The 25,437-nt window shown below is 50.8% G+C and overlaps 1 protein-coding gene across 2 annotated transcripts in view; it reads left to right on the forward strand.

Moving 5' to 3' along the window:
- GRIK3 (glutamate ionotropic receptor kainate type subunit 3) overlaps positions 1-25,437 on the forward strand; it is a 223,964-nt gene that overhangs the window by 134,821 nt on the left and 63,706 nt on the right. For both annotated transcript variants that reach the window (XM_047084737.1, XM_047084738.1), the window contains exons 2-5: positions 2,722-2,898; positions 14,478-14,735; positions 21,805-21,986; positions 24,406-24,459. In XM_047084737.1, the coding sequence (XP_046940693.1) occupies positions 2,722-2,898; positions 14,478-14,735; positions 21,805-21,986; positions 24,406-24,459 (671 nt within the window). The remainder of the gene's footprint in view (positions 1-2,721; positions 2,899-14,477; positions 14,736-21,804; positions 21,987-24,405; positions 24,460-25,437) is intronic.

Below are 25,437 nucleotides of genomic sequence, written 5' to 3' on the forward strand. Positions count from 1 at the left end.
AGAAAGAAAACATAAAAACTTCATTTGGAAAATAAAGAAAAGCACGAAGAACAACATAAGAAATCTACCTCATGGGACCATTCACCTGTGCGGTTTTGAAAACATCTCCTATTTTTATGTCAGTGGTAGAAATTCCTCATCTTCCTTCCATTCCTTCCTTCCTTCCGTTCTTCCTCTACCGACATGGAGTCACACTGCACCTTATAACCTTTGCGTTTCACTTAAAACTACGTCGTGGGAGGTTCCAAATCATTAAATTTTTGCTATGACATGGAAATATACAGCTTACTGTGGTTTATTGACTCTGTCCCTGGTGTTGGACGTCCCTAGACCCCCTGCCCCACGCATGATTGGTGTGTCCACCATTCCTGTCAGAATCAATTCCTAGAAACCGAAGAAATTGAGTCAAAAAGTATTGAGTCAAAGACCTGAGCATTTTTAAGGCTTTTGATATTTTCTGGTAGCCGCCGGGAAGGCGGGGTGTACCAGTTCTCACTTCATCAAAAGCTAGGCAGGCGTCTGTTTCTAAACACACTCAGCAAAGCTGGGTGTTATAATTTGTTTTGTGTTTGCCCACGGGATGGGCAAAACATGGTATCTCACTGATGGTTGAAATGGAGTTTATTTGATGTTTAGGGACGATACACATTTCTTAATACGTTAACAGCTCCTTTGTATTATTTAAAAGAACTTTTTCAATGTTTATTTATTTTTGAGAGAGGCAGAGAGACAGAGCATGAGTGGGGGAGGGGCAGAGAGAGAGAGAGGGAGGCACAGAATCTGAAGCAGGCTTCGGGCTCTGAGCTGTCAGTACAGAGCCCGACGCAGGGCTCGAACTCACAGACCACAAGATCATGACCTGAGCTGAAGTCAGATGCTCAACCGACTGAACCACCCAGGCGCCCCGTGTCATTTTTTTTTCTTTAGGGAACTATCCTTTGCACATTTTTCTATTGGAGTATTTGGGTTTTTTTCATTAAGTGTTTATTTTTTTTAAATAAGATCACCAACTTTTATACGGCCAAGTAAGTTACAAATATTTTTCCAAGTTCGATGTTTGCCATTTAATTTTGTTTATGGTAGTTTTGATAGATCATTATTTGATATATATTATTTCTGTAGAGTTATCCATGTTTCTCCTATGATTTCTGACTTTACTGTAATTCCTGGAAAGGCCTCCTCCACCTCAATATTGTGTAACATTCACCTATATTTTCTTTTTTAGTACTTTTATACTGTCTTCTTTCCTCCTTCCTTCCCTGACTTTCTTGCTATTTAATCTTTAATCCACTTGGAACTTATTTTGATATATGGCTTAAGATTGGAATCTAACTTAAATTTCTCCCAAATAATGGAATAATTGTCTCAGCACAATTAATGAATAATTTATATTTTACCTACTGATTGGAAATGGCCACCTTTGTCGTGTCTTAAATACTCATCTCTACTTAAATCTCTCTCTGGGGGCTTTTTATCTCATTCCGTTGATCTGTCTGTATTTTCATATGCCATTAGGACATGTTTTTAATTATTTTGGCTTTTATGATCCATTTTAAATCTGGCAGTGTAGATCACCTCTCTTCTCTTCAGGCTGTTACCTCTCGGTTAGTCTTCCAGATGCATTTGACAGTCATCTTGTCAAGTAAAAGAAGAACCCTTCTATGATTCTGATGGGAATTGCATTAAATTAACTGAAAAATTAATTTGGAATAAACTGACACCTCCATTCTTGGGCCTAACCATCCTGGAACAGAACATGCCTTGTCATTTAAACTTACTGTTATATCTCCCTACTGTAGTGTTGTTGTCATTTTTAATGCTGAAATTGCATACTTCTTATTTGCTCTATTACTAGCTATTTAATGTTTTTGTCGATGTTATAAAGGAGATCTTTTGCAATTAGGTTTTCTTACTGATTGTTGGTGATATAGAGAAATGGTGTTAGTTTATGCTAACTGAGCATCTAACTCGACCCTCCTACTAGTTCTTAACTAGTGTTTGTTTTGGGGGATTAAGGGGTTGTAGGAAGTCATTTATAACATTTGCAAGCATTTTTTTTCTTTCCAAGAGTGTGCCTCTAAATTCTTTTTCTTATTTTGTTGGTTAATGGTGTGGCGTGGATCTTTATCCCTCCTTTATTTCTTTAATGGGAATGTCTCTAGTGTTCACCCTTAGTGTGATATTGAAGGCAGATTTGAGCTAAAGATGTTTCAAGGTGGTGACTTTTCTGGTGCTAGTTTATTAAGCATTCTTAACAGCAGTGTATATTGGATTTTATCAAATGCCTTTCAGCATCTTGTGAGTTGATCATGTGTTATTTTTTTTCCTTTGAACTATTGATGTAATGGAATGATATTCATAGATTTCTTTATGTTGAACCACCCTTTCTTTATATTGACTATAACTCTACCTGGTCATGTTATCCTTGTCACATTCTAATAGATTCTACTGGCAAGCACTCTGTTGAAAATTTTCATAGCGATATTAATAAGTTGGTCATTTTATTTGGCTCTGTTTACCAGTCCCTGGCTGAGTGAAATGAACTAGGAGAATTTTCCTATTTCTTATGCTCTGGCACAATTTCTACGTATAGGAATTATCTAGGATATTGTTGAACATTTTTTTAGGGGAAAATCTTGCCCATAAAACCTTCTGAGCCAAGCATCTTTGTTGGCATGCCCCTCCTTCCCCAGCACACATGAGTTTACCTCTCTCTCGCAGGAGGAATCTTTGAGTATGCAGATGGCCCCAACGCCCAGGTCATGAATGCTGAGGAGCATGCCTTTCGATTTTCTGCCAACATCATCAACAGGAACAGGACTCTGCTGCCCAACACAACCTTGACCTATGATATCCAGAGGATTCACTTTCACGACAGCTTCGAGGCCACCAAAAAGGGTGAGTATGCAGCCTTGACTATCGTCTTCCAGGTTTGGGGATAAAGGAGGAGCCTGTTTGCTATCCAGGGTCCTGAAAATAGGCCAGAGCTCTTGGTGGGCTTGAAGCTTAGAGTCTATTCTGTCTGGGTTGGGGTCCTGCCTCATTCCCAGCTCAGCTTAGGCTGTGTCATCCCCTAGGTTGTCCATCAGGAATTTCCAGGCCGCTGGCAGGTGCCATGAGGGAATGAGGGGCCATGGGAGCAGGGGGAGGATGAGGGATGGGGGTCTGAGATGGGACTGGAGAGTTCGCATCAGATCCCCAACATCTTTGAACCGAAGCTGGCATTTTCAAACTTTTTTTTTTAATTGAAATCTTATCCAGATAACAATACTTAAAATACCTATAAAACAGATAATGTATAAGTTCAAATGTGCAACATTTCCTTGCCATAAAAAGACCTACTGAAAACAATGAAGTTGCTTCTATGGCTACAATGATTTCACCCCAGAGGCTGTGGGTAACACTTTAAGTTTGACATTCAATATATTTCCATGCTTTATTTTAGCTTCACAGTAACAAGAAAATTATAAGTCATAAAAATAGGTCTTAGTAAATCCAGTCAGCTTTCCCCACACCTGAGTTTTAAGAAACAAAATAAATGTTGGGTTGCAGCCTTCCTTATTAGTGACACACTCACAATAAGTTCCTGTAACTGCACAGAAATGACTGGAGAACTTTATTCCAACATTGTCAGGCGAAAAAAAAAACAAAAAACAAAAACAAGGCAACTTGCCAATACCTGAATGAGCTCACAGTTCCCAGTGAGTCGTATAGCACATTTGAGTATACACATACGCTTTTCTTGTTACTGTTTTAAAAATATAGTTTATACACACACACTCACACACACGTATTTAACCGAAATGAACTTAGAGGCTCAAACAACTCTAGAAATAGCTTCCGTATATCCCTAGATGTCCACGGAACTCTATTTATAAAATCTCAGGCCTAAGGAATCCCATTCCCAGGAAAGACAAGGTCATCCTTCCTATAATTTGTCATCATAGCCCTTTGCTTTTCTTCTTCAAGGCCCTTATCACAATTTGTAGCTAAATGATGGTGTGTGTTTGATGTGTTTCCCCTTCTCTCCAACACTACTGAAAGGAAGGCTGTCTCTTGTTAGCTGATGTAGCCCTGGCACCTAAAAGACTGGTGTGTAGTGTAAGTGCTCAATGAAATAATTATCGAGTGAATAGATGAATGAATGATGTGAGAATGGAGCGTGGAAGTCTGAGCATCGTTACCCAGGCCCCCTGTCAGCTAAGCTTAGGGACAGCATCATTCATGTATCTTGGGAAGATCTCCTTGGTCTTCCTAAGGGGTTACCAATAGCTAATCATGGTCTCCTGGGCTCCCAGGGATAAATCTGCCAAGGTGCTTCCTGATGCTGCTTCTGTTTTCCAAAGCCCCATCGTGGGGAGACATCTTAACACAGAAAGGCAGTGTAGCGTGAGCTTGGAGCCAGAGTGCCTAGCCTTGCACCTTGCCCATGCTGATACTAGTTGTGACCTTGAACAAAATACCCGGTGCCTCAGTTTTCTCATCTGCAAAGTGGACACGCTTCTGTGAAGCACCTAGAACGGTATCTAGCACGACTTGGCTCTTATTACATTGGCTGTCTTGCTCTCTACCCGCCGAGTCGTCAGGTTAAGGGGCCTCACATCTACAGGCACCTTCTCCACTCCTGGCTCCTGTCCTGCCTCCCTGCTCCTCCATGCCTTGTGAGCTGAAGGGCCCAGGGTTCCTGACATTGAGCACGATTCCCTGGCATTTTTGAGACCGCTGCCTTGAGTCTCAGAGCCAACTTGCAGACAGACTAGAGCATCCCCATGCTGTTAGTCTCGAAGAGTGGTTCTTTGCCCATCACCCTTCTCCCTGTGCTGGTATGCCCCCCTCCCTACCTGTGTCCTCCCAGCTCTCTATCCGCGTGCCCTGTGGCCAACGCCGTGCAGTCAGATATCCACCTCCCTACTGAGAGTTCCTGCTGGCATCCTCTGCCTGGCCTCGTCCAGCTAGAAAGTAACTGAACTCAACCAAAACTCCTCAGTGAAAAGGTGAGGACATAGAACAAACGCCTGGAATCAGAACAGAGTTTCACGTGGGCACGATGACCCCAAAGGGCTAGGCTGGGTATTCTGTTCGTTTTTTTTTCTAAAAATCTCTAAAATAATATGACAGCTCTTTAGCGGCACACTTGTGAGTCAGCATAGGGACCTTCCCCAGCCAGCACTGAGCTCGGAGCAGAACTCCAGAGCCTTCTGAGGCACTTCCTCCAGCAGGAACTTAGAGTCCCAAACTATGTGGAACTGCCAAGTGGTGGGTGACGAGGCCTGAGACAGAACCACCCAGCTCTGGAAGTCCAGTCAGACCGATCCAAGTGACCAAATCGACACACACACACACACCATCCCCCACCACATGCCTTGTTGGCTTAAAACCCTGAATGGTGTGTCCTGTTTTCCTTCCCCCAAATCATCAGAGCCCAAGGGAGGTCTGTCCAGTCTAGCCCAAATGTGACCTTCCAGCCACTCTTGTGCCATATGCTCCCTCGGCCTCCGGGTTCCAGCCCTACCTGCCATCCTCCGGGTGCCATGCTTCCTCCCACCTCACGGATTTTGCACATGCTGTTCTCTTTGCTTGTAATGCCCTTCCCCTGTCCCACCTCTGCCCTGCCATTTGTCTAGGTCCTCGGGGGAGCCTTCCCCAAGTCCCCAAACCAGGTCAAGTCTTCACCTCATAAAGCTCTGGACTTTTCTTTCACAACCTTGATCCATGGATATGCGTGTGTGTGTGTGTAATTATGTGACCATTGTCCATATCTTCTGCTAGATTACCCACCTTTTGTCTTTCCACTGCTGTGCTAAAGAACCATTGTTCTGACGGCTGGTGCCATACATCGTTTTGCCTGTTTTTGAACTCTACGTAAATAGAACACCGGTGTGTACCTCCAGCGTGTATAATATACCTGTGAGATTCATCTAGGATGTTGAATATAGCAGGAGTCTCTTCTTCATTGTTGTATAGTGTCCCATTATATGAACATACCACAATTTTGAAAACTCAATTTATTGTTGGACGTTCGAGTTACTTCCATTTGGGCCCACAGGGTAGCACTGCCCTGATCGTTCTGGTAGATGTCTTGTGGCACACAAGTGTGCACATTGTTTGGTGGGGAGACACCCAGGAGTTAGAAGTACGAGGTCACAGGATGCCATATGGTCAGCGAGACAGCTTTCCAAGTTACAGCACCAACCCCTTGGGCATCCGATGGCAGTGGGTGGCAATCGCTCCACGTCGTCACGAACACTACGGGTAAAGTCAGTTTTGTTTCTGGTGGTTCATGTGATGGATATCTCATTATAGTTGTACTTTGTATTTCCCTGGTGCCCGGAGATGTTGAGCATCTTTTCATATGCTAATAGGGCATCTGAAGTTTCTCTTTCCCGGAGTGATTTTTGAGGCTTCCAACCACTTTTAAAATGGAGTTGCTTGTCATTTTCTTATTGACTTGTAGGAGTCTTTTACATAGGGCGGGTAGGAGTCCTTTGTGGGACTTAACGCGTCGCATTAGAGGTGCCACAGGTGAGCTTGCCTTTTTACTGTCTCTTGAGAAACAAAGTTCTTAATTTGAAGAAGTCTGATTTATCCATATTTTCCATTACATCTAATGGCTTTGGCTTCTGTATGTGCCTGTCCTAAAGTTATGAAGGTTTTCTCCTGTGTTCTAGAAGCTCTGTTGTTTTGTCTTTCAAAGTTGGCTCTATGATCTGTCTTACATCGATTTTCTGTGCATGGTGAGAGGTAGGAGCTGAGGTTTATTTTTTCGATGCAGTGTTGGTGAGAGTGAAAACTGGTGGAGCCTCTCAGGGGAGCTGTTTGGAAGTGTTCCTGGCCACTTTATTGATAATAGCCAAACGTGGGAAATAAAGGTCCATCGACGGAAGAATGGACAGATTGGGGTATAGTTATACAATGGAATTTGAACAAGCAATAAAAAAAAAAAAAGAAAACATTTTTTCCTACACAAAACATCATGGATGAGCCTCGCAGATATAACATTGAGTGAATGAACAGTGGTCCCCTCTGGGGGAGGGAGGAGTATGAAGCGTGTGTTCTGGAAAAGGGAAGAGATAACCTTCTTAGGTGTTGGAAATGTTTTATATTTTGATCCAGGCAGTAGTTACATGAGTGCAGTTCCATGTAAAATTTCATAGGAGTCTGTGCCTTGACTCTACACTTTGCTGTATTGTGTTACATCTCAATAAAAATTTTTTTTTAATTTTTTAACGTTTATTTATCATTGAGAGACAGAGAGACACGGAGTGTGAGTGGGGAGGGTCAGAGAGAGAGGGAGACAAAGCATCCAAAACAAGCTCCAGGCTCCGAGCTGTCGGCACAGAGCCCGACGCGGGGCTCGAGCTCACAAACTGCGAGATCGTGACCTGAGCCGAAGTCGGTCGCTTAACCAACTGAGCCACCCAGGCACCCCTCAATAAAAACATTTTTGAAGAGGACCCTCTCTGCCATCACTTTCCCTTAATGCCCCTCCGATAATGTACCTAAGATAGACCCCTGCTGTGGTTGGAACCACCCCTGTCTGACCCTGAGGGCATTTCTGCGGTTGGACCGTGCTCCCCTTTAGTCACTCTCCATTCCTCAGGGAACCCCTGATTTCCGTGATCTTTATTTTTTCTTTTGATCTTTGGTTTTCAAAAAGGTAGTCCTCAGGAGCATCGTTAGGACTCTTCTGGGGGATGACCTTGGGCTTCATTCTAACTCACCCATTGGTAATGATAAACTCTGCCATCACAGCTGGATCCAGCCACCTTGGGCCCCGCGGGGTGAGCGGGCGCAGAGGCTCGGAGCCTGGCATTGTGTGCCCGCCAGCTCTGTTTGAATTAGTCCTTCCCTCCGCATGAGGCCCAAGAGGCCTTTTCCCCATTAAGAGGGACTTTCACGTATTGTCTTTATTTTTAAATGTTTTGTGGAAAATTAAAAGATGAGTGACTGCCAAACGGTGCCCGAGCCAGCAGCCCAGAGAGCGCCTGTGTTTTCTTCCAAGCCTGACCGGAGCGGGCCTGGAATCGACCCAGCACTCCCCAGGCTCCTCTGCCGTCACTTATTCTCTGGGCTGCTCAATTCCTTTTAAGACACAAATTGATTGGGATAATTTGTGCTATAACTACAATTGCCATGGAAAGAGGGGGAGGGGGGCTGCATTCAGGCTGTGGACTCCCGCAAGGACTGTGAACCACTGAGTTACTGTAAAATGACCAGAAAATGGATTCCAAATTGAAGCTACAAATAATGTAATTACTACAGTGGGTGCTCAGGGCTGCCAGAATCTGGGGATAAAGCTGCTGCCGCCGCCGCTGCTGTAACCCCTGCCCTGGTCCCTCGGGGGCAGTAGTGCTCTTCCAGGCTGGAAGATCCTCAGAAGCTGAAAGGAACGTGGAGAGGACAGAAAAAGGGATGCGGAGAGAGGCCAAAGAGAAGAAATGGGTGAAAGGAAGAACTGATGCTTGCTGCCACGCAGCAGTGACATGTAATCACCGCATCTCTGGCAGGATGGAGCCCCGTGTAGCCATCGTCTTCCTATCACCACCATTGTCACCACTACAGATGCCAGTGCACCGTCACCACAATGACTGTGATCACCATCAGTGATACAGCGGTTTCACCTCCATTCTTGACGTCATCAGCACCTGCCATCACCACCAATCACTGCCAGACAGCAACATCTTCATCAGCACCAATCTCATCAGTGCCAGCATCATCGCCATCATTCCTACCATCGTCACAGTCGTGACGTTGACATCTTTGTCAGAACCAGTCGCGTCAGTGCCCACATCATCGCCATCATTCCTACCATTGTCACAGTCATGACGTTGACATCTTCGTCAGAACCAATCGCATCAGCGCCAGCATCATCGCCATCATTCCTACCATCGTCACAGTCATGACGTTGACATCTTCGTCAGAACCAATCTCATCAGTGCCCACATCATCGCCATCATTCCTACCATCGTCACAGTCATGACGTTGACATCTTCTTCAGAACCAATCTCATCAGTGCCCGCATCATTGCCATCATTCTTACTACCATCGTCACAGTCATGACATTGACATCTTCTTCAGAACCAGTCTCGTCAGTGCCCACATCATCGCCATCATTCCTACCATCGTCACAGTCATGACGTTGACATCTTCTTCAGAACCAATCTCATCAGTGCCCGCATCATTGCCATCATTCTTACTACCATCGTCACAGTCATGACATTGACATCTTCTTCAGAACCAGTCTCATCAGTGCCCACATCATCGCCATCATTCCTACTACCATCGTCACAGTCATGACGTTGACATCTTCTTCAGAACCAATGTCATCAGTGCCCGCATCATCGCCATCATTCCTACTACCATCGTCACAGTCATGACGTTGACATCTTCGTCAGAACCAGTCTCGTCAGTGCCAACATCATTGCCATCATTCCTACCATCGTCACAGTCATGACGTTGACATCTTCATCAGAACCAATGTCATCAGTGCCCACATCATCGCCATCATTCCTACTACCATCGTCACAGTCATGACGTTGACATCTTTGTCAGAACCAGTCTCATCAGTGCCAACATCATCGCCATCATTCCTACTACCATCATCACAGTCATGACGTTGACATCTTCATCAGCACCAATCTCATCAGTGCCAGCATCATCACCATCATTCCTACCATTGTCACAGTCATGACGTTGACATCTTCGTCAGCACCAATCTTATCAGAATTGTTATCGCCTCCATTCGCACCCTTGACAACATCACCACCCCTACTGTCATCCTTCTCCTCATCTTCATCCCTGTCGTGGCGTCAGCATCTTCGTCATCGCCAGTCTTGTCAATACCAACGTCATCACCACAATTCCTGTTATCACCGTCAAATTGTCATCACCTCCTCTCTCAGCAACACTTGTATCACCGTCATTATTCCTACCATCGTCATCACCATTACTGCCACAGCACTGGCATTTTTATCATCATCAATCCTGTCATCATCCTCTCGCCATCATGTGACAACATCAACATTATCATCCTTTCCATCTTCGCCACTGCCATCGCCACGATCATCAACAGCCACACAGTATGGTCTTCACCATCACAACTCTCATTGCTATTACCTTTATCTTTGTCTTCACAATTGATGTCGAAATCAGAATCCCCTCCTTCAAGATTGCTCTTTTTTTTAATTTAATTTTTTTTTAAGATCGCTCTTATAATCCTCTGCAGAATCATAACTTGCATTACAACACTCTCCCCTGCCTCAGTCGAACAGGATACCTAGACCTTGGGCCTGGGCAGGGGGCCATGACCTAAGAGGTTGGGCTGGGTGAGGGTGAGGGTTTAGGAAGTACCAGGCACAGATCAAAGGGGGAAATCCAAAGGGCGGATTCTTGGAGGTGGTAGTGAGGCAAGGAAACATACTAGTCATGTGACCAAATTATCAACTAGAGGGTCCCAGAGACAAGAGGAAAAGAGTAGAGACAGGTGGAAACCAGGGACTTCATAGGACAGCTAGAAGGTTCAAAACTGGGGTGAGAGGCAGAGCATGAGAGAAACCAACAGATTTCATAGAGATTTCAAGAGGGGGTGACCAGGCCTGGACAGCTGTCACCATCTCCTTCATGTTGTATCCAGCCTCCATGGCTACAAAGGGACTCCTACATGGTCTCTTCCTTCAGGGAGCACCTGCTCTCAGGGGGACAGAGTGGCCGAAGAGACACTCAATACACCCAGAGAGCAGAGGAACAGCATGAATGAGCAGTGAGTGTATAGGACAGAGCATGGCCTCCTTGGGGCGAAAGCCCTTTTCAAAAGGAGAACTTCCTGAAATTGGACACCAGCAAACCCGGGTTCCTGTTTTTGAAGCATTTATTATCCCTGGGGTTAATCTCACACAGAGCGCCGCTCAAGGTCTCTTGACTGTAGGGTGGGAACAGCAGTGTTTTCCCAACTTGGTCCCCAGTCCTACAACTGGGGGGGGGTACTGGGAAGGTGCCACGTGCCCCACTGGGCATCTTTTCCTGCACCTGGCATTGGCCATGAGGAGCCCTGGTCACCCAGGAGATGTTCTCTGTGCTGGCCCTGCTGCTTCCCATCCAAGGCTGCCCTGTCCCACGTTCCAGGTGGTTCCAGCAGACTCCTGACAATAACTGGCTCCCCCCCGCCCCCCGCAGGGTGCTCTGTCTTTCACCTGGGCCATAAGTGGCATTCTCCAGTGTTCCTGAGGGAAACACAAATCTCAGGGGAATAAGCACCTTATATAAGACATCCCGGTCCCAGGAGGCAGAGAGGGAGAAGGGAGTGGATGTTCATGAAGAGGAAAAAGTACCCTGAAGACCACCCATTCTGATCAATTCAAAACCTCCCTAGGGATGGATGCCTGGCCGGTTCAGTCGCTAGAACATGCAACTCTCGATCTCAGGGTTGTGAATTCATGCCCCACATGGAGTGTGGAGCCTACTTCAAAAAAAAAAAAAACAACCAAAAACAAAAAACCACGCCCTCTATCTTTGGATCCATTGGTACCACCCTTAGCCCAGGCAAGAGGCCCCTTTCTCTGGGTCCCTGGGTCTGTGCTTTGGAGGGGCTGCCCTCACCCCCCTCTGGTCAGTGTCTCCTTCCAGAACAAAAGGTTCGTGGGACCAAGCGCACTTGCCTGCCAGAAGCCTGTGCCCTGCCCTTCCAGTCCTAGAAGTATCTAGAACGCTGAATTTCCTACCCACTTGATCCTGAGCCCATGTCCAGGCCTGCATGAGCCTCTTCCTGGGGCTGTCCTCCAGAGGGACAGCCATACTGCCACGGTCACACGCCTGGGCCCTTTCCAGGGGTGAGCAAAGGGCAGCTGTTTGCACAGATGTGGACGGAGCTTGGACATGGGAGCGGGGTGTGCACATGGAGAGTGCAGGACCCCTTATGGTTCACAGTGGAGCCGACAATGAAAGAGAGGGGGCAGGGTGGGAGCTGCCCCCGCTTTCCCCACATCACTGCCTATGGGAAGTCTCCATTCTCACTTGACTTTCCAGGTTGTTATGAAGGTGTATTTGTCAAGGTAGGAGGAAAGGGTGTGTTTTATGTGACAGTTTGTTAGCTTGACTTACATACAGCATTTAAATATTTGGCCACATAGTATGTGGACCTCCATTTGTACTCTCGTCTGGGGCTCTGCAAATCCCAGGAGTGGCCTGAGCACAGTAGGTCATTCCCAGAGGCCCTTGGGGCAGCCAGGACATGTCTGAGCCCCCTGTGCACCGATGCTCAGGCGCTGTGTCTCGCCTCCCGCATGTACCACACGTTCATACGCGTGCATGCAGTATCGGTCCTGTGGCTGCAGGCTTGGTGATGTTCTATTGATGGATTGGTTAGGGCTCCTCTGGTTGCACGTGACAGAAAACCAAATCCTAAGTGGCTTGAGCAAGAAGAGAGCATATTGGTTCATATAACCAAAGCCCAAGATTCCACTTGATCAGGGGCTCTTATTTCGTCCTCTCTGGCTCTGCTCACCACCACTGATGACTCTGTCCCCAGATAAGCACTGTACTTGCTTTGTGAGCACAGGGTGGCTGCTGCACCTCCAGATCTCACCCCCCCCTCGCCTCCCCGCCCAACCATGTCCCATTGCAGAAGGAGAGTGCTACCTTCTCAGCGTGAGGTCTCATGGCATCCCATTAGCTCTGACTGGTCACATGACCATTAAAACCAACGACTGTGGCCTGAAGAAGGCCAGTGTCTAAGGCACTTGCCTTAACCCTCGTGGCTTGGGAGTGGAAAAGGCAGTGGAGCCCAAAGAAAAATCAGAGACAGTTGCCAGAAGAAAGGGCAATGGCTCCTGGGGAGCCCTCTCCTGACTGCCCCTGACAGTTCCCACTGTAGGGATCTTTTAGAGACAATCCCTACATGAGCCTATGCCCCCTTTTGAGCCTGCAGCTGCCCTGAGGCTGCTCATTTAATGCTCTGCTGTGCCCACCAATGTTTGCCCTCCCCAGAAGCATCGGCCGTCTGGCCTGCCTGAGCTCTTGGCCCCCCGCCCAAGAAAGCAAACTGTTTGAAGGCAGGGATTCAACACACATTCACTCAGCAGATGCTGGGAAGCACGTACTCAGACCAAGTACTGTGTTCAGCACTGTTTAGGTACTATGAAGGTACTGTTTATTGTTGAGACAGCGCTGAACAACATAGATCAAGCCCTTGCTGCCTTGTGCTTACATTCTGGTGGGAGGAGAAAGTCAACAAATGAGTGAGACTTATGGTGGTCATTTACTAAAAAAAGAAACAAAGCAGGGTATGGGGTTTAGGGACCATGGCTGAATGGGGATTCGTATTACAGGTTGGGCAAGTGATGGTTCTTTAATAAGGCCACACAGATGGAAAGACCTGAGGGGGGGTGAGGGGAAGTCATATGGATATCTGAAAGAAGAACACTGCAGCCAGAAAGGACAGCAAGTGCAAAGGCCCTGAGGCAGGAGTGTGTTTGGCGTGTCTGAGGAACATCATGGAAGCCAGTGGGGCTTGAGTGTTGTGAGGGAGGAAGAGAAGGATGGGAGATGAAGTCAGGAAAGCGGGGGTGGTAATGGGGGCCGGGGTGGGTCAGGGATGGGGAGGAAGTGCAGCAAGCAGGCCCTCATCAGTCACTGGAAGGACTTTGGCTTCAGACTGGGTGAAACTAGAGCCTTTAGAGTCAAAGAGCAACGTAAACACCTTAGGTTGTGAGAGGAAGGAAGGCAGGGTGGGCCCCTGAGGAGGCTGGGGCCAGGGAGGAGGCTCCTACAGTAACCCAAGCCGAAGCGGATAGTGGCAGTGGTGAGAGGCGGTCACATTCTGAAACATCCCCATGGTGCAGCCGCAAGATCGGGATGAACTGGGATGTGGGATAGGAGAGAACAACGGGAGTTGGGGCAAAACCAGGGTTCGGGCCATAAGGCACTGGGGTGGTGGAGCTGGGAGGCTGGGAGGGGAGGAGTCGCGTTTGGGACACGTCAGGTCTGAGATGCATCTTGGACACTCACGTGGCCGTGTGCAGGGAGAGGTGAGACGCGCACGTTTGGACTTCAGGGAACAGGCTGGGGCTGGAGGCTTAACAGCCCCCAGTGGGGAGGGGTTTCGTCCTACCTGTTTCTCAGCCTTCGCCCACCCCCCAGAACGGGACCAGGTATGGAGCTGGGGGTGCCCAACAGAGTGATGATAACGTCAAAAGGAATCACCATCTCTATTTCACAAGCCGTGCTGAGGGTCTTGTGTGCGTGATCTCGCCCCGCCTTCCTGTGATCCCCTGAGCCCGGGCGATTGCAACCCCGGCTTCCAGATGAGGAGACAGGTTCAGAGAGAGCCTCGGTCATCCGCCCTCGAGGGCTCCAGCGTGTTCATGGGATCATGAAAATCACTGCGTCCCCATGCCCGCAGCCCCACCACCACCACCCCCCGCAACCTGACGAGGCCCGGCACTGACCCCTGCTCCCTGTCTCCCCTCCTCCCTCCACCGCAGCCTGTGACCAGCTGGCGCTGGGGGTGGTGGCCATCTTCGGGCCGTCACAGGGCTCCTGCACCAACGCAGTCCAGTCCATCTGCAATGCCCTGGAGGTGCCCCACATTCAGCTACGCTGGAAGCACCACCCACTGGACAACAAGGACACCTTCTACGTGAACCTCTACCCCGACTACGCCTCTCTCAGCCACGCCATCCTCGACCTGGTCCAGTACCTCAAGTGGCGATCGGCCACCGTGGTCTATGACGACAGTACAGGTGGGTAGCCGGGCCGGCTGGGCTGAGGGCGGGGAGGGAGGGGGGCGGAGCCCCAGGGTCAGGCTCTTGTCTGCTTGCCCAACTCAGCTGTCGCCGGAGGAGGATCCACACTCACACCTAAGCCTTATCTAGTCACCCGGACACCCCCCCTGCACTCCCCCCACAGCCTCGGGCTCACCAGCCACACTCCCACCTTCCCCACGCTCCTGCCTCCACCCCTGCAGCCTGCTCAGGTCTGCACTCAGCAGCCACCAACCAGCTGCACTCACCCCTGCCCAGCCATGCCCGACCTGCCGTGCGCTAACGGCTCACATTCCTGCCTGCAGCAAACATACCCGGCTCGGGACTCGGAACGGCCTGTGCGTGCGTGCTGGCTCTGACACTCACTAGCTGTTCCCCCGCTTCCTCTTTCATTGCAAAGACTTGAGTCCCGAGACATTTCTTAGCCTGGGCTCTTAAGAGAGAGTGACCTTGGCAAGTCACTTAACCCATCTGGCCCTTCTCTGCCCAAGTCGAGAGCTATCGCATCCAGCCTGGGAAGAGCCCTCCAGCTCTCTGCTGCCTGTGATTCTATGTCAGCTTTTGATTACCTCCTAATGGGGTGTGGGAATCATAGGGAGAGAATCCCTCAGAAAAGCTGTCTATTTAACTCGGGATTCTACGAGCATCTGTTGATTACCTGCTATGCCCAAAGTACCAGACAGGAGATCCTGGAGGGCAGGGCACCCCACCCCGGCTCAGTGCCCCCAGCATGAGGCATCTGCCTTTAAGGGGCACTGGCACCTGGCTCCGGGTCCCCACCAATGTTTTGGGCAGCCCTGTAGATGATCGGTCTTAGCACACTGCTGGGAATGATAGTGTGGCTTCGAGCCTGCTTCCTTGTCCAGACAGGAGCCTTGCATGCCTCCGGGGCTTAGCACAGGGCCTGGTACAACATAAATGTTTTTAAGTGCTTGTTGAACTGAACTGAACTAAATCGAATTGAAAAATCAAGAGGAAATAAGTTATAATTAAATTTTGCAGGAAGAGAGTAGTGGGCACCGGTAAGGAAGAAGAATGAGGATGTGGTGATCCCATCTTCTTTCGAGGAGTTAATCATATCATAGGGGCATGAGTCCGTACCCAGAGGTCATTGGTCATTCCAGGCCATCAGAGCTAAGAATCCGGCGACAGGTACATACAGTCAGCGCCAAGGCCCCTGGGGAGAGGAGGCCCTGTGGCCTTGGCTAATCTGTGCTGACTTACTAGAGAAAGAGAGACGTGAGCTAGGCCTTGAGGGTGGATGGACGGGGAGAGCAGTCGCGAGGGCAATCACAGGAGGCGGGGGCAGCACCAGCAAAAATGAGGAGGCGGGACGTGCACCGCAGCTTTCTCGAGAGCAGGGCCTGGCTGGGGGAGAAGATTCACGTTTGGAGGGTGGGAGGAAAAGGTCAGATAAACAGAGCATATCAGGCTGTGCCAGGTCTCTGCTGTCTAGCTTCAGAGTTCAGACTTTATCTTGGAAGCAGCCAAGACCCCATCGAGCGTTGTTGCGCAAAGAAGTAGCATAATGAAAGCAGAGTTTTAGAAGGCGGCTGTGACGGCCACGCTCAGGGAGGATTGCAGGGAGAGCCCGGAACAAGAAGGCAAGCAGAGGTGGCCAGATTGATCCAGGCAGGAACAAAGGAGGCCTGGATTCGAGGGGCTGCTTGGAAGAGAGCTTGGGGCCGGTGGGGGAAGGGAAGAACTGAATGTGAACGGAGTGATGTTGAAAAGGTGTAGCTGGAGTGTCACGGACACAGAGCAGTCAGAGCAGCCTAGGTGAGTTCAACTTGATTTTCAATTTGGTTCCATTCAGCTTAACAAACATTTCAAAACGTGGGGGAGTCCGTGGCATAGCTGGTTCAGTCAAGAACACAATGGGTACTAGGGGTTCGGTCAAATAATGATCTGACTTTGATGATGACTAGTGGGTGGTAAGAGGTATGCTCCCAGAATCAGGATATTTCAAAACGTCAGCTTGCGGGTCATCAAAGCCCCAGAGTGGGAAGCACTTAAGAGCAGGGTTTGGCTATATCTGCTCTGGGGGCTTTGTGCTTTCCGATGTCTTGGCTGGAGTAACAGACAACTCAACTCAAACTGACTCAAGCCATAGGCACTTCGTTCGTTATCTGACTGACAGGAGGTCTAGAGATGAGCCGGTTTAACAGCTCAACAGAGTCAGGACGCTGGGTCAGTATCCATGCAGTTCTCCTGGCTTTCCCTCTCATAGTCACAAGAGGGCTGCCGCAGCTCCTGCCATCACATCCTCATGTGATGATACCCCAGGAAGTAGAAGGAAAGAGGTAGGAGCCAACGGGATTTTTCTTAATGTGACTCATGCCTCTTACCAAGAAGGAAAATCTGTCTCAGAACCTTCCAACAGACCATCTGTCCAGCTCGCTGAGTCTGTGCCTACTACCCTAAGCATGTTCAAATAGGAAACAGATTGCCACTAACTGGCTCTTTTTTTTTTTTTTAATGTTTATTTACCTTTGAGAAAGAGAGAGGGAGCATGAGGGCAGAGGGGGTGAGGAGCAGAAGGGATCTGAATCAGGCTCTGTGCTGATGCGGGGCTCAAACTCACTAACTGTGAGATCATGACCCGGGCTGAAATTGGATGCTTAACCTACTGAGCCACCCAGGCGCCCCAGCCACTGACTGGCTCTTAACCAATCACCAGTCACCTCTTGGGACTGGCGCACTGCCCCCTGAACAAAATCATGGCTCTCTTCGCCCACCTAGAAGGGGGCACAGTGCACCAGTTTCTACAGTATTTCTACAATAACACTGTGTAAGAAACCGGCCCCAAAACGGAGCGGCTTAACACAGTATTTGTTTAGTCCACGAGTCTTCAGGGTCAGTGGTTGGCTGAGTTAGCTAGGCGCTCGTGCTCGTCTCAGCGGGATCACTCGCGTGCCTGCGGGTCATTTGGCGGTCGGTTGATGTAAACCGGCCTTGGTGGAGATGACAGGGGCAGCGGGCCCCTCCTCCACCAGCAGGCTAGCCCGGACGTGTCATGACGGTGCAGAGATGCAAGAGACCAAACCCAGCGTGCGGTTCCATTTTGAGCGGCTGGTGTCCAATGCCTGCTAATACCCCGTTGGCCAACACAGGTTACGTGGTTGGGTCCAGTGTCATTAGTGGGGCAGGTCACCTGCCCACAGTTGGAGGTCACTGCAAAGTTACGTGGCCAGAGGTGTGCCTCTGGGGAGGGGTGAAGAACCAGGGTCACCAATGCAATCTACTGCAGGGAGAACTCTTTTTTTTTTTTTAATATTTATTTTTTTTATTTATTTATTTTTTTAACATTTATTTATTTTTGAGACAGAGAGAGACAGAGCATGAATGGGGGAGGGGCAGAGAGAGAGGGAGACACAGAATCCAAAGCAGGCTCCGAGCTGTCAGCACAGAGCCCGACGCGGGGCTCGAACTCACGGACCGTGAGATCGTGACCTGAACTGAAGTCGGCCGCCTAACTGACTGAGCCACCCAGGCGCCCCTAATGTTTATTTATTTTTGAGAGAGAGACAGAGAGACAGAGCATGAGCGGGAGAGGGGCAGAGAGAGAGGGAGACAGAGAATCCGAAGCAGGCTCCAGGCTCTGAGCTGTCAGCACAGAACCTGATGCGGGGCTCGAACTCACAAACCATGCGATCATGACCTGAGCCGAAGTTGAGCGCTCAACCGACTGAGCCACCCAGGCTCCCTAAGGGAGAACACTTTTTAAATGTACCCGGGGACCCCATAGATGCGGATGACCAACTGATGATGCAGAGAGGTCAATGCCATTGAGAGAAGAGTTCTTACAGTTGCCTAGAAGCGGGACGGGGCACATCGTGGCACACAGAGCCTCATGGAGAAGCACCGGGATCCGCCAGGAGGCAGGGGCAAGCGGAAAGCACGGGCACGAGCCTTTTTTACTCCGGAGACTTTAATTATTTTATTACCCTAATGTAGCCTATAGTACGACAGGTGGGATCTGTTAGGCGGAGACATCCTCTGTGGGGCAGGAAGCAAAACACAGATGTTGGGGGTTATAATGGGAGCCTTGTGTACTCAGAAACAGAGGGAGAGTAGGAACATAGACAAGTGCGGCCATTAGTTTGGCGCATGATTTCGGGAGGCCAGATCCTCAGTTACAGAATATTCAAGAGTGATTATTACAGGAACCAACAGGGTTGGCCCGTGACCTTTGACCGGTGGTCGCCTTCACAACCTGATCTGCACCCAGAGACAAACTGGTGTCGAGAATGAAAGGAAGGGTCTTGGAAAAACCTGGGGTGGAGGGAAGGGCCCCACTGTAGGAGCCAGCTGCGAAACCTTGGCAGACCACGTGACCTCTGTGAGCCTCAGTTTCTTCGTCTGTACCGTTGGGAAGAAAAGTCTCTATCCTACGTGCCTTCTAGGACAGGGAGATGGTTAAATAGGGTAATGAATATGCAGAAGTGCTTTGTAAGTGAAAAGCATGAGTCCGACAACCATGATTCACTGCAGATATTTTGAGAGAGATTGATTAGGGAGGCAGCCAGGAAGAAAAGCTCATCTCGGGCAAGCCAAGAGCCTCATCCTCTGTTGTGGGGGGCGCTGAGACGAGCCTCTGGTCTCCTTTGGGAATACGCTGATGAGAAGGAGGTCTGACATTTGCTGCTGGAGAATGTGGGTCACTGTGTATTACACGGGGCAATGCACTTGGCTGACAGGTAGACCCTGGTGGCCTCTGCTCCAGCATGCAGGCTGTCCCCGTCCTCATGTCCCGGATCCCCAAAGCCCACGTGCCTGCCTACCGAAGCTGGGCATGACTCTGAACACTGAGCGAGCGGGCGCAAAGTGGAGACTCGGAGCCTTGCAGGGTAACAGGTGTGAGCAGGCAGCGGCATTCACCCAAACTGAGAATTTCTGGGGTTAGTTGGGGAGGGAGGGTAAGGCTGGGTGTGTGTTCCAGAGGGGCTCGAGGCCCCTCCCTTTTCTGCGAGGGTCGACTGATACCCTTGTTCCTGTGCCCCATCAAGTTTAGGAAGCACTGTGACCCCTGTTTGATCCAGATCATTCCAGGATGCCAGAGCCCTCTGCCAGCCCATGCACCTGGGTCTGAGGCCTTCCAGGAGACCGGGGGTTCCTGATGACCGTGGCCATGGCAACACTTGTTTGGGAGCTCCTTGGGAGGCTTAGGTCACAAGGATATATCTCTGTCCTTTCCAGCAGAGGGGAACGATGGATACCATTCAAACTGCTTTCCTGGTGACCAGCCGTCACGAATGGAAAGGAGAGGCTGACCAGATCTAGGCATTTGTATCAGAAATGCATTTGGAAACCCAGATGCTCTGTTGGAAGGCTCTCAAAGTAGGCTGTCTGTGTGGGGGGACTCTGTCCAGACAAAGGACACTGAAATAGTTGATTGCAAACTTTAATCCAGAGAAAACTAGCTTAAGCAAAAACAAACAAACAAACAAAAAAGGAGGAGTGGATTTTGTTGGCTGTGTTTACTGGAGAGTTCAGGAGTAATTTCAGCTTCGGGTACTATTTGATCTAGAGGCTCAAATGGGTATCATTAGGACTTACTTGTCCTGACTTCTGTGGTTTTGGAATCCTTCTCAGGTTCTGTGTGGTGATGCCCAGAGTTACTTCCTCCCTCTCTGGAGTGAAGTGGAAAAGGGGGCGTAGCTCTTACCAGTGGCTGAGGCACCATTTCTGGAAGTCGTCTGATAGGACCAGCTCGTGTCACATACCCATCTCTAAGCCCGTACCTCTGCCTGGAGGAATGTGTGTGCTGATTGGCCAGGCTGGGGCCGCATGCTGTGCCCCTAGAGCTGGGGGTAGATCCCTCCTGAGTCATGTGGTGCGAGCATGGAGGTGGAGTTGCTCCCCAGAGGAGAACCCGAGTGGGAATGACCTGTAGCCGGTGGACAGCACAATTAGGACACAGATGCTAAGCCCTGACTGTGGGCGGGGAGCCTAGTGGGCAGGAGGGGATGGCCCACTTGGGACCCTGGCCCCTGCTGGCTCAGCCCCTCCCTGCAGTGGGGAGAGGTACGGAGGGCAGCAAGCAGGCTTGCTCCCAGGCTAAACAGAGGGGAGTCAGCAAGAACAGACCTTGAAATAGCTACGGAAATGAACTTAATTAGACCTAAGTAAGCCATTTGTCTCCAGGAAGTGACATTCAGTTTTCCCTGAAAGTCCCCAGATTAAGTGGTTTCGCAAAATGCCAAGGTGGAGGATGGATTTTTCAGTGTGGGGAGAAAAAAAAAAAACCAAAACAGTAAGTCAGTTCAATTACGGAAATTTGCATGGAGCACCACCTAAGCGCCAGGCCCTGTGCTCGAGGCTGCGGGGACCCAGGGTGGGGGGTGAGACGAGGTGCTGAGGGCGAGGCCACCGGGTTGGAGGAGGGGGTGTTTTGTTTGGACAGAGCAGTAGGCGTAGGCTTCACGGAGGAAGAGAGTCCATTGAGCTTGGAAAAAATGGGTCGGGTTTACTGAGGTAGCCTGTCCTTGGGTTGGGGGACACAAATACCACGTGGGCTTATACAGTCCCAACAGTAGTTGGTACGGAGGAGCCTGGAGCCTCCACTTGTGCCACATCCTGGAGGCAGGTCCCACGCTTCCCAGTGTTGCAGGTGGGGTGATGAAGAGGGGTGGCCTCGGGTCTGGGCTCCGTAAATCTGTGTACCCCCTTCTAGTTTAGAGGGGAGCGGGGAGGTGTGGTCAGGGGGGACTTGCTGTCTCTCTGTGCCTACTTTTGGATCTGCACGTGTTGTATGTGTTTCTGTATCTGCACACGCCCTTATTTACATATGTGAACAAGCCCAGGCGTGTGTCCGTATCAAAGTACGCATGTCCATGTAAACATGTGTTTGTGCGTGCACAGCCCGGTGCCTGTGTCCGGACACATAACCGAGTCCGTGCACGTGCACGTATCTCTGTGGGCCACGCGTCCACGTCTGTGTGTGTCTCCAGACCTGTGGCCGCAGGCGTGTGTGGACACCCGAGGTGCCCGCAGCTGTGTATACCTGTGTGCACACATGTGTCTTTTGCACCCCGGGGCCTCCCAGGGCTCATCCGACTGCAGGAGCTCATCATGGCCCCATCGAGGTACAACATTCGCCTGAAGATCCGCCAGCTCCCCCTTGACTCCGATGACTCACGCCCCCTACTCAAGGAGATGAAGCGGGGCCGTGAATTCCGCATCATCTTCGACTGCAGCCACACCATGGCCGCCCAGATCCTCAAGCAGGTGCGTGAACGCGGGCCAGCCGGAGGGATGGAAGGCATGGTCGGGATCTGCCTGCCACGTCCCCCCGCCTTCCCTTTCCCACACTCGGGCGTGACGCCGGCCAGAGTTCAGCTGGACCCCAGCTCCGCTTCCTTCTGGCGATGGGAACCGGCCTCTGCGAGCCCGTTCGAGCAGCAGCAAAATGGACGCAGTGCGGTCTTTAAGCTCTGGCTTGGTGGGAGGATGGAATGAGACCAGGGTTGAGCCGAGCCTGGCACCCGGAGGGTGCTGTGAGAATGCTAGCTTCGGTGCCATCACTGCAGGTGGGGGTCAGGGGGTGCCGCACAGGGCCCGAAGCCACACAGGACAGAACATTTCAGGAGGCACGGAGAGGCCTCGGGGTCGCGGGAAGAGCCCCAGGGGTGCCTCACCGCCTCTTCCGTCATGAGTTCCCCGTAGCCCACAGCACTTGGTGTTACTCTTCCTATTACTAGGTTTATTGAAGTTCCCCGCACCATCTGCTCCACTTTGCAGTGACAGTGGGGGAGGAAAGTGGCTCTCGGTCCCGGATGGGCCTCTGTTCCTTCCCAGACGCAGCCTGGCATGGCATGCTGGGAGCAAGAGCAGTGTCTGCCAGCTGCCTAAGAAATAAACAACGAAATCGCCTACAACCCCCTTGGAGGGTGCTGCAGCGGAAACCCAAAACACTCAAATTTGAGCCAGTGCTCTGTGTAAAAGGCGATTATATGGTCCCAGAAAGCGTCCCTGGTGATAGAAGGAGGCATTCCGTGGGGCTCTATACTCATGACCCTGCGAGAGGCAGGTGGGGGGTCGGGGGGAGACACGGAGTGCAGGGAGACGGGCGCTGAGCTGGGGACGGGGCATTTTCAAGTCTGTGGGGGGGTGGGGGGTTTCCGGTCTCAGCCTCCAGTTGGGCCTTGCCAAGGGGCTGCCCAAGCCTCCTGGCCGCCTCTGTCCTCCCCCAGGCTCCCTCACACAGCGGTTAGATAGCTCGTTTAGGGGTTTGGATCTTGCTTCTGCCCTTGGGTGTTGTGCACCCAAGAGCGAGGGACCCCAGGGTCGTCCCCTCCTCTGTCCGTGGAGCCAATGATCCCTACCTCAGCCGGTGACGGAGGATTCTGTTGAAGCAAGGCAAGGAAAGAGTCTAGCCCAGGGTCCGGTGCACAGTCGGCACCCGGTGTGGGGCATCTTTAAAGTCACAATGGAGGAGACCCACACTCCCCAGTAGTCCCTTAACCCTCCTCCCGGGGCACCTGCCAGCGCTTCCTTCTATCACGGAGTAATAGAGACAGTCACGACCCCAGTTCGCCGAGTTACTATGTGCTGTGTCCATGTAGCCCCTCACTGCCACCCTGGGAGGTGGCAAGGATTATCACGCCCAGTTTACAGGTGAGGAAACTGAGGCTCAGGGGGAAAGGAATGGACCCAAGGTCATCCAGCCAGAAGGTCGAAATTTACTCCCCATGTAATTTACTCCCCGCGAAATTTACTCCCATTTACTCTGCCTAACTTGAAAACATCCAGAATTAAAAGTGGAGATTTTGTGCTCAGCAGCTATACACTGCACCCCACAAAGGTAAATACATCCATTTACTGAAGCCTTTTCTGAGCCTTGAACCTGCTGAAGCAGGCTGTGAATCTCTAAGAGGGCGAGAGAATGAGTGACATTTTCCGAGTGGACTTGAGCCCGTGACATTTATTCCTCCAGAGCACTTTGTGGGCCCAGAAGATCTTTGCAGAAAATGCATTATGGTAATTATTATAGATGATAGGTTTCTAATAAAATACATAAATGTGTACAATGCAGGCTTCATGATGGTACATGGTAATAATTCCAGCCGTGCGGGCTGCTTCGTGGTCAGCTGGACGAGGGAAGCCTGGCTGTCTCGGCCCCCCTGGGAGGCTCTCAGCCTGACCACAGCCTCTCCTCCTCAGGCCTGGCTGGAGGCTGGTGGGGGCTGGGCTTTCCCACACCTCTCTCTGGAGCCAGGACGGTGAGCTCCGCCGGGTGGAGTCAGGGCACTGGCAGAGGCGGTCTGGGGCTGATCCCGGCGGCATTTCTCTTAAGTGTGGCAGGCCCGGAGACGCTTACTGAAAAGCCAGACTACCGGGCCCAGCCCAGCCCTGCGGAATTCGGAATCTTTGCAGAGTATGGCTCACGATTCTGCGTTTTAATCTGTCCCAGGTGACTTTCCCGGACACTCCCGTGTGAAACCCTCCGCTGTCTACCAGCCGGTCGTTGTCGCTTTGGGGAGGTGGTCTCAGAGAACAGCCCCCTCCCTGCGAGGAGCCAGACCCTCCCAACCCCCACCCCCAACCCCCCACCACCACTCCGTCCAGTCCTCACCACTGGAGTGGAAGTGGGGAGGCTGCTTCTCGGGCACTCCCTGCAAGTTGCTAATGTTCTGCTTTCCCGCAGGCCATGGCCATGGGCATGATGACGGAATACTACCACTTTATCTTCACCACTCTGGTAACGTACCGCTGGGTCATGGCACGGGTCGGGGTGGGACCCCCTCGGAGCAAGGTCAGCCTGGTGGGGACAGTTGCTGCAGCTAGCCTGGCCTTGCTTCCTGAGGCTCTAGGTGTGGGCCCAGGCAGGGGCACAGGGATATGTTTGTGGCCCGCCCACTTTGAGAAGTGACATCGTGTTGTGACCGAGGGCAGTGAGTCTAGACCTGCCCGTGCGACCACAAGCCCCTCTGATTCCCAGCCACGGCCTTGCCTCGGTTTCTTCATCTGCGAAATGGGCACGATCATGGCCTCTACCCCCTAGGATGGTTTTGAGGACTAAATGTGCTGATTAAGTAAAACGCCGAGAGCGCTGCCTGGTTCGTGCAAAGAGCTGTGGAAGTATTAGCTGTTCTTACTATGGTGACCCCGGCCTCCCAGCCCACACGCTCCGCCTCGAATGTCTCAGGCCTCACACAACAACAGGCATTGCTACTTTGGATTTCTGCAGCATCCCCGCCGAAGTCTCCCCACTCACTGTCAGCCGGCCCAGCCCACCTGCAGGCTCCAGATGGGTCCTGTCCAAACTCTGAGAACATTTAGGGCCATTTAAACCCATTAGGATAATTAGTTGTGGCCTGAAATCAGCAGAATGAAGAGATCCCCGTGCCAAAGGGGCACCAGCACCCAGCCGCCCTGCGTGGAGCCAGACACCCTTGCACCTCCCGGGGGCCCTGGGGGGACTGTTCCATCCAGCCTTGTTCTGGGGCAAGTGACAGCACGGCTAACCGTTCTGTCACTGAAACGAGCTTCTGCCACATCTGCCTCAGCCCAGCAGGCTTCTGTGTTCCTTCATCCATCCGGGACCCAGATAACATTCCTTACCCAGCACCTGGGCTCCGCTGAGTATCTCCTGACGACTGGCACTGAGGCCCTGGCCTCAAGGAGCTCCTCTCCTGTGCGGTCTGCACCTCCGTGTCTAGGTCCTTCGACAGGCTCG

Source organism: Lynx rufus, unplaced genomic scaffold, assembly GCF_022079265.1.
Source record: "Lynx rufus isolate CCGP_SWC_20201006 ecotype Redwood Valley unplaced genomic scaffold, mLynRuf1.p SCAF_2, whole genome shotgun sequence".
Taxonomy (NCBI): domain Eukaryota; kingdom Metazoa; phylum Chordata; class Mammalia; order Carnivora; family Felidae; genus Lynx; species Lynx rufus.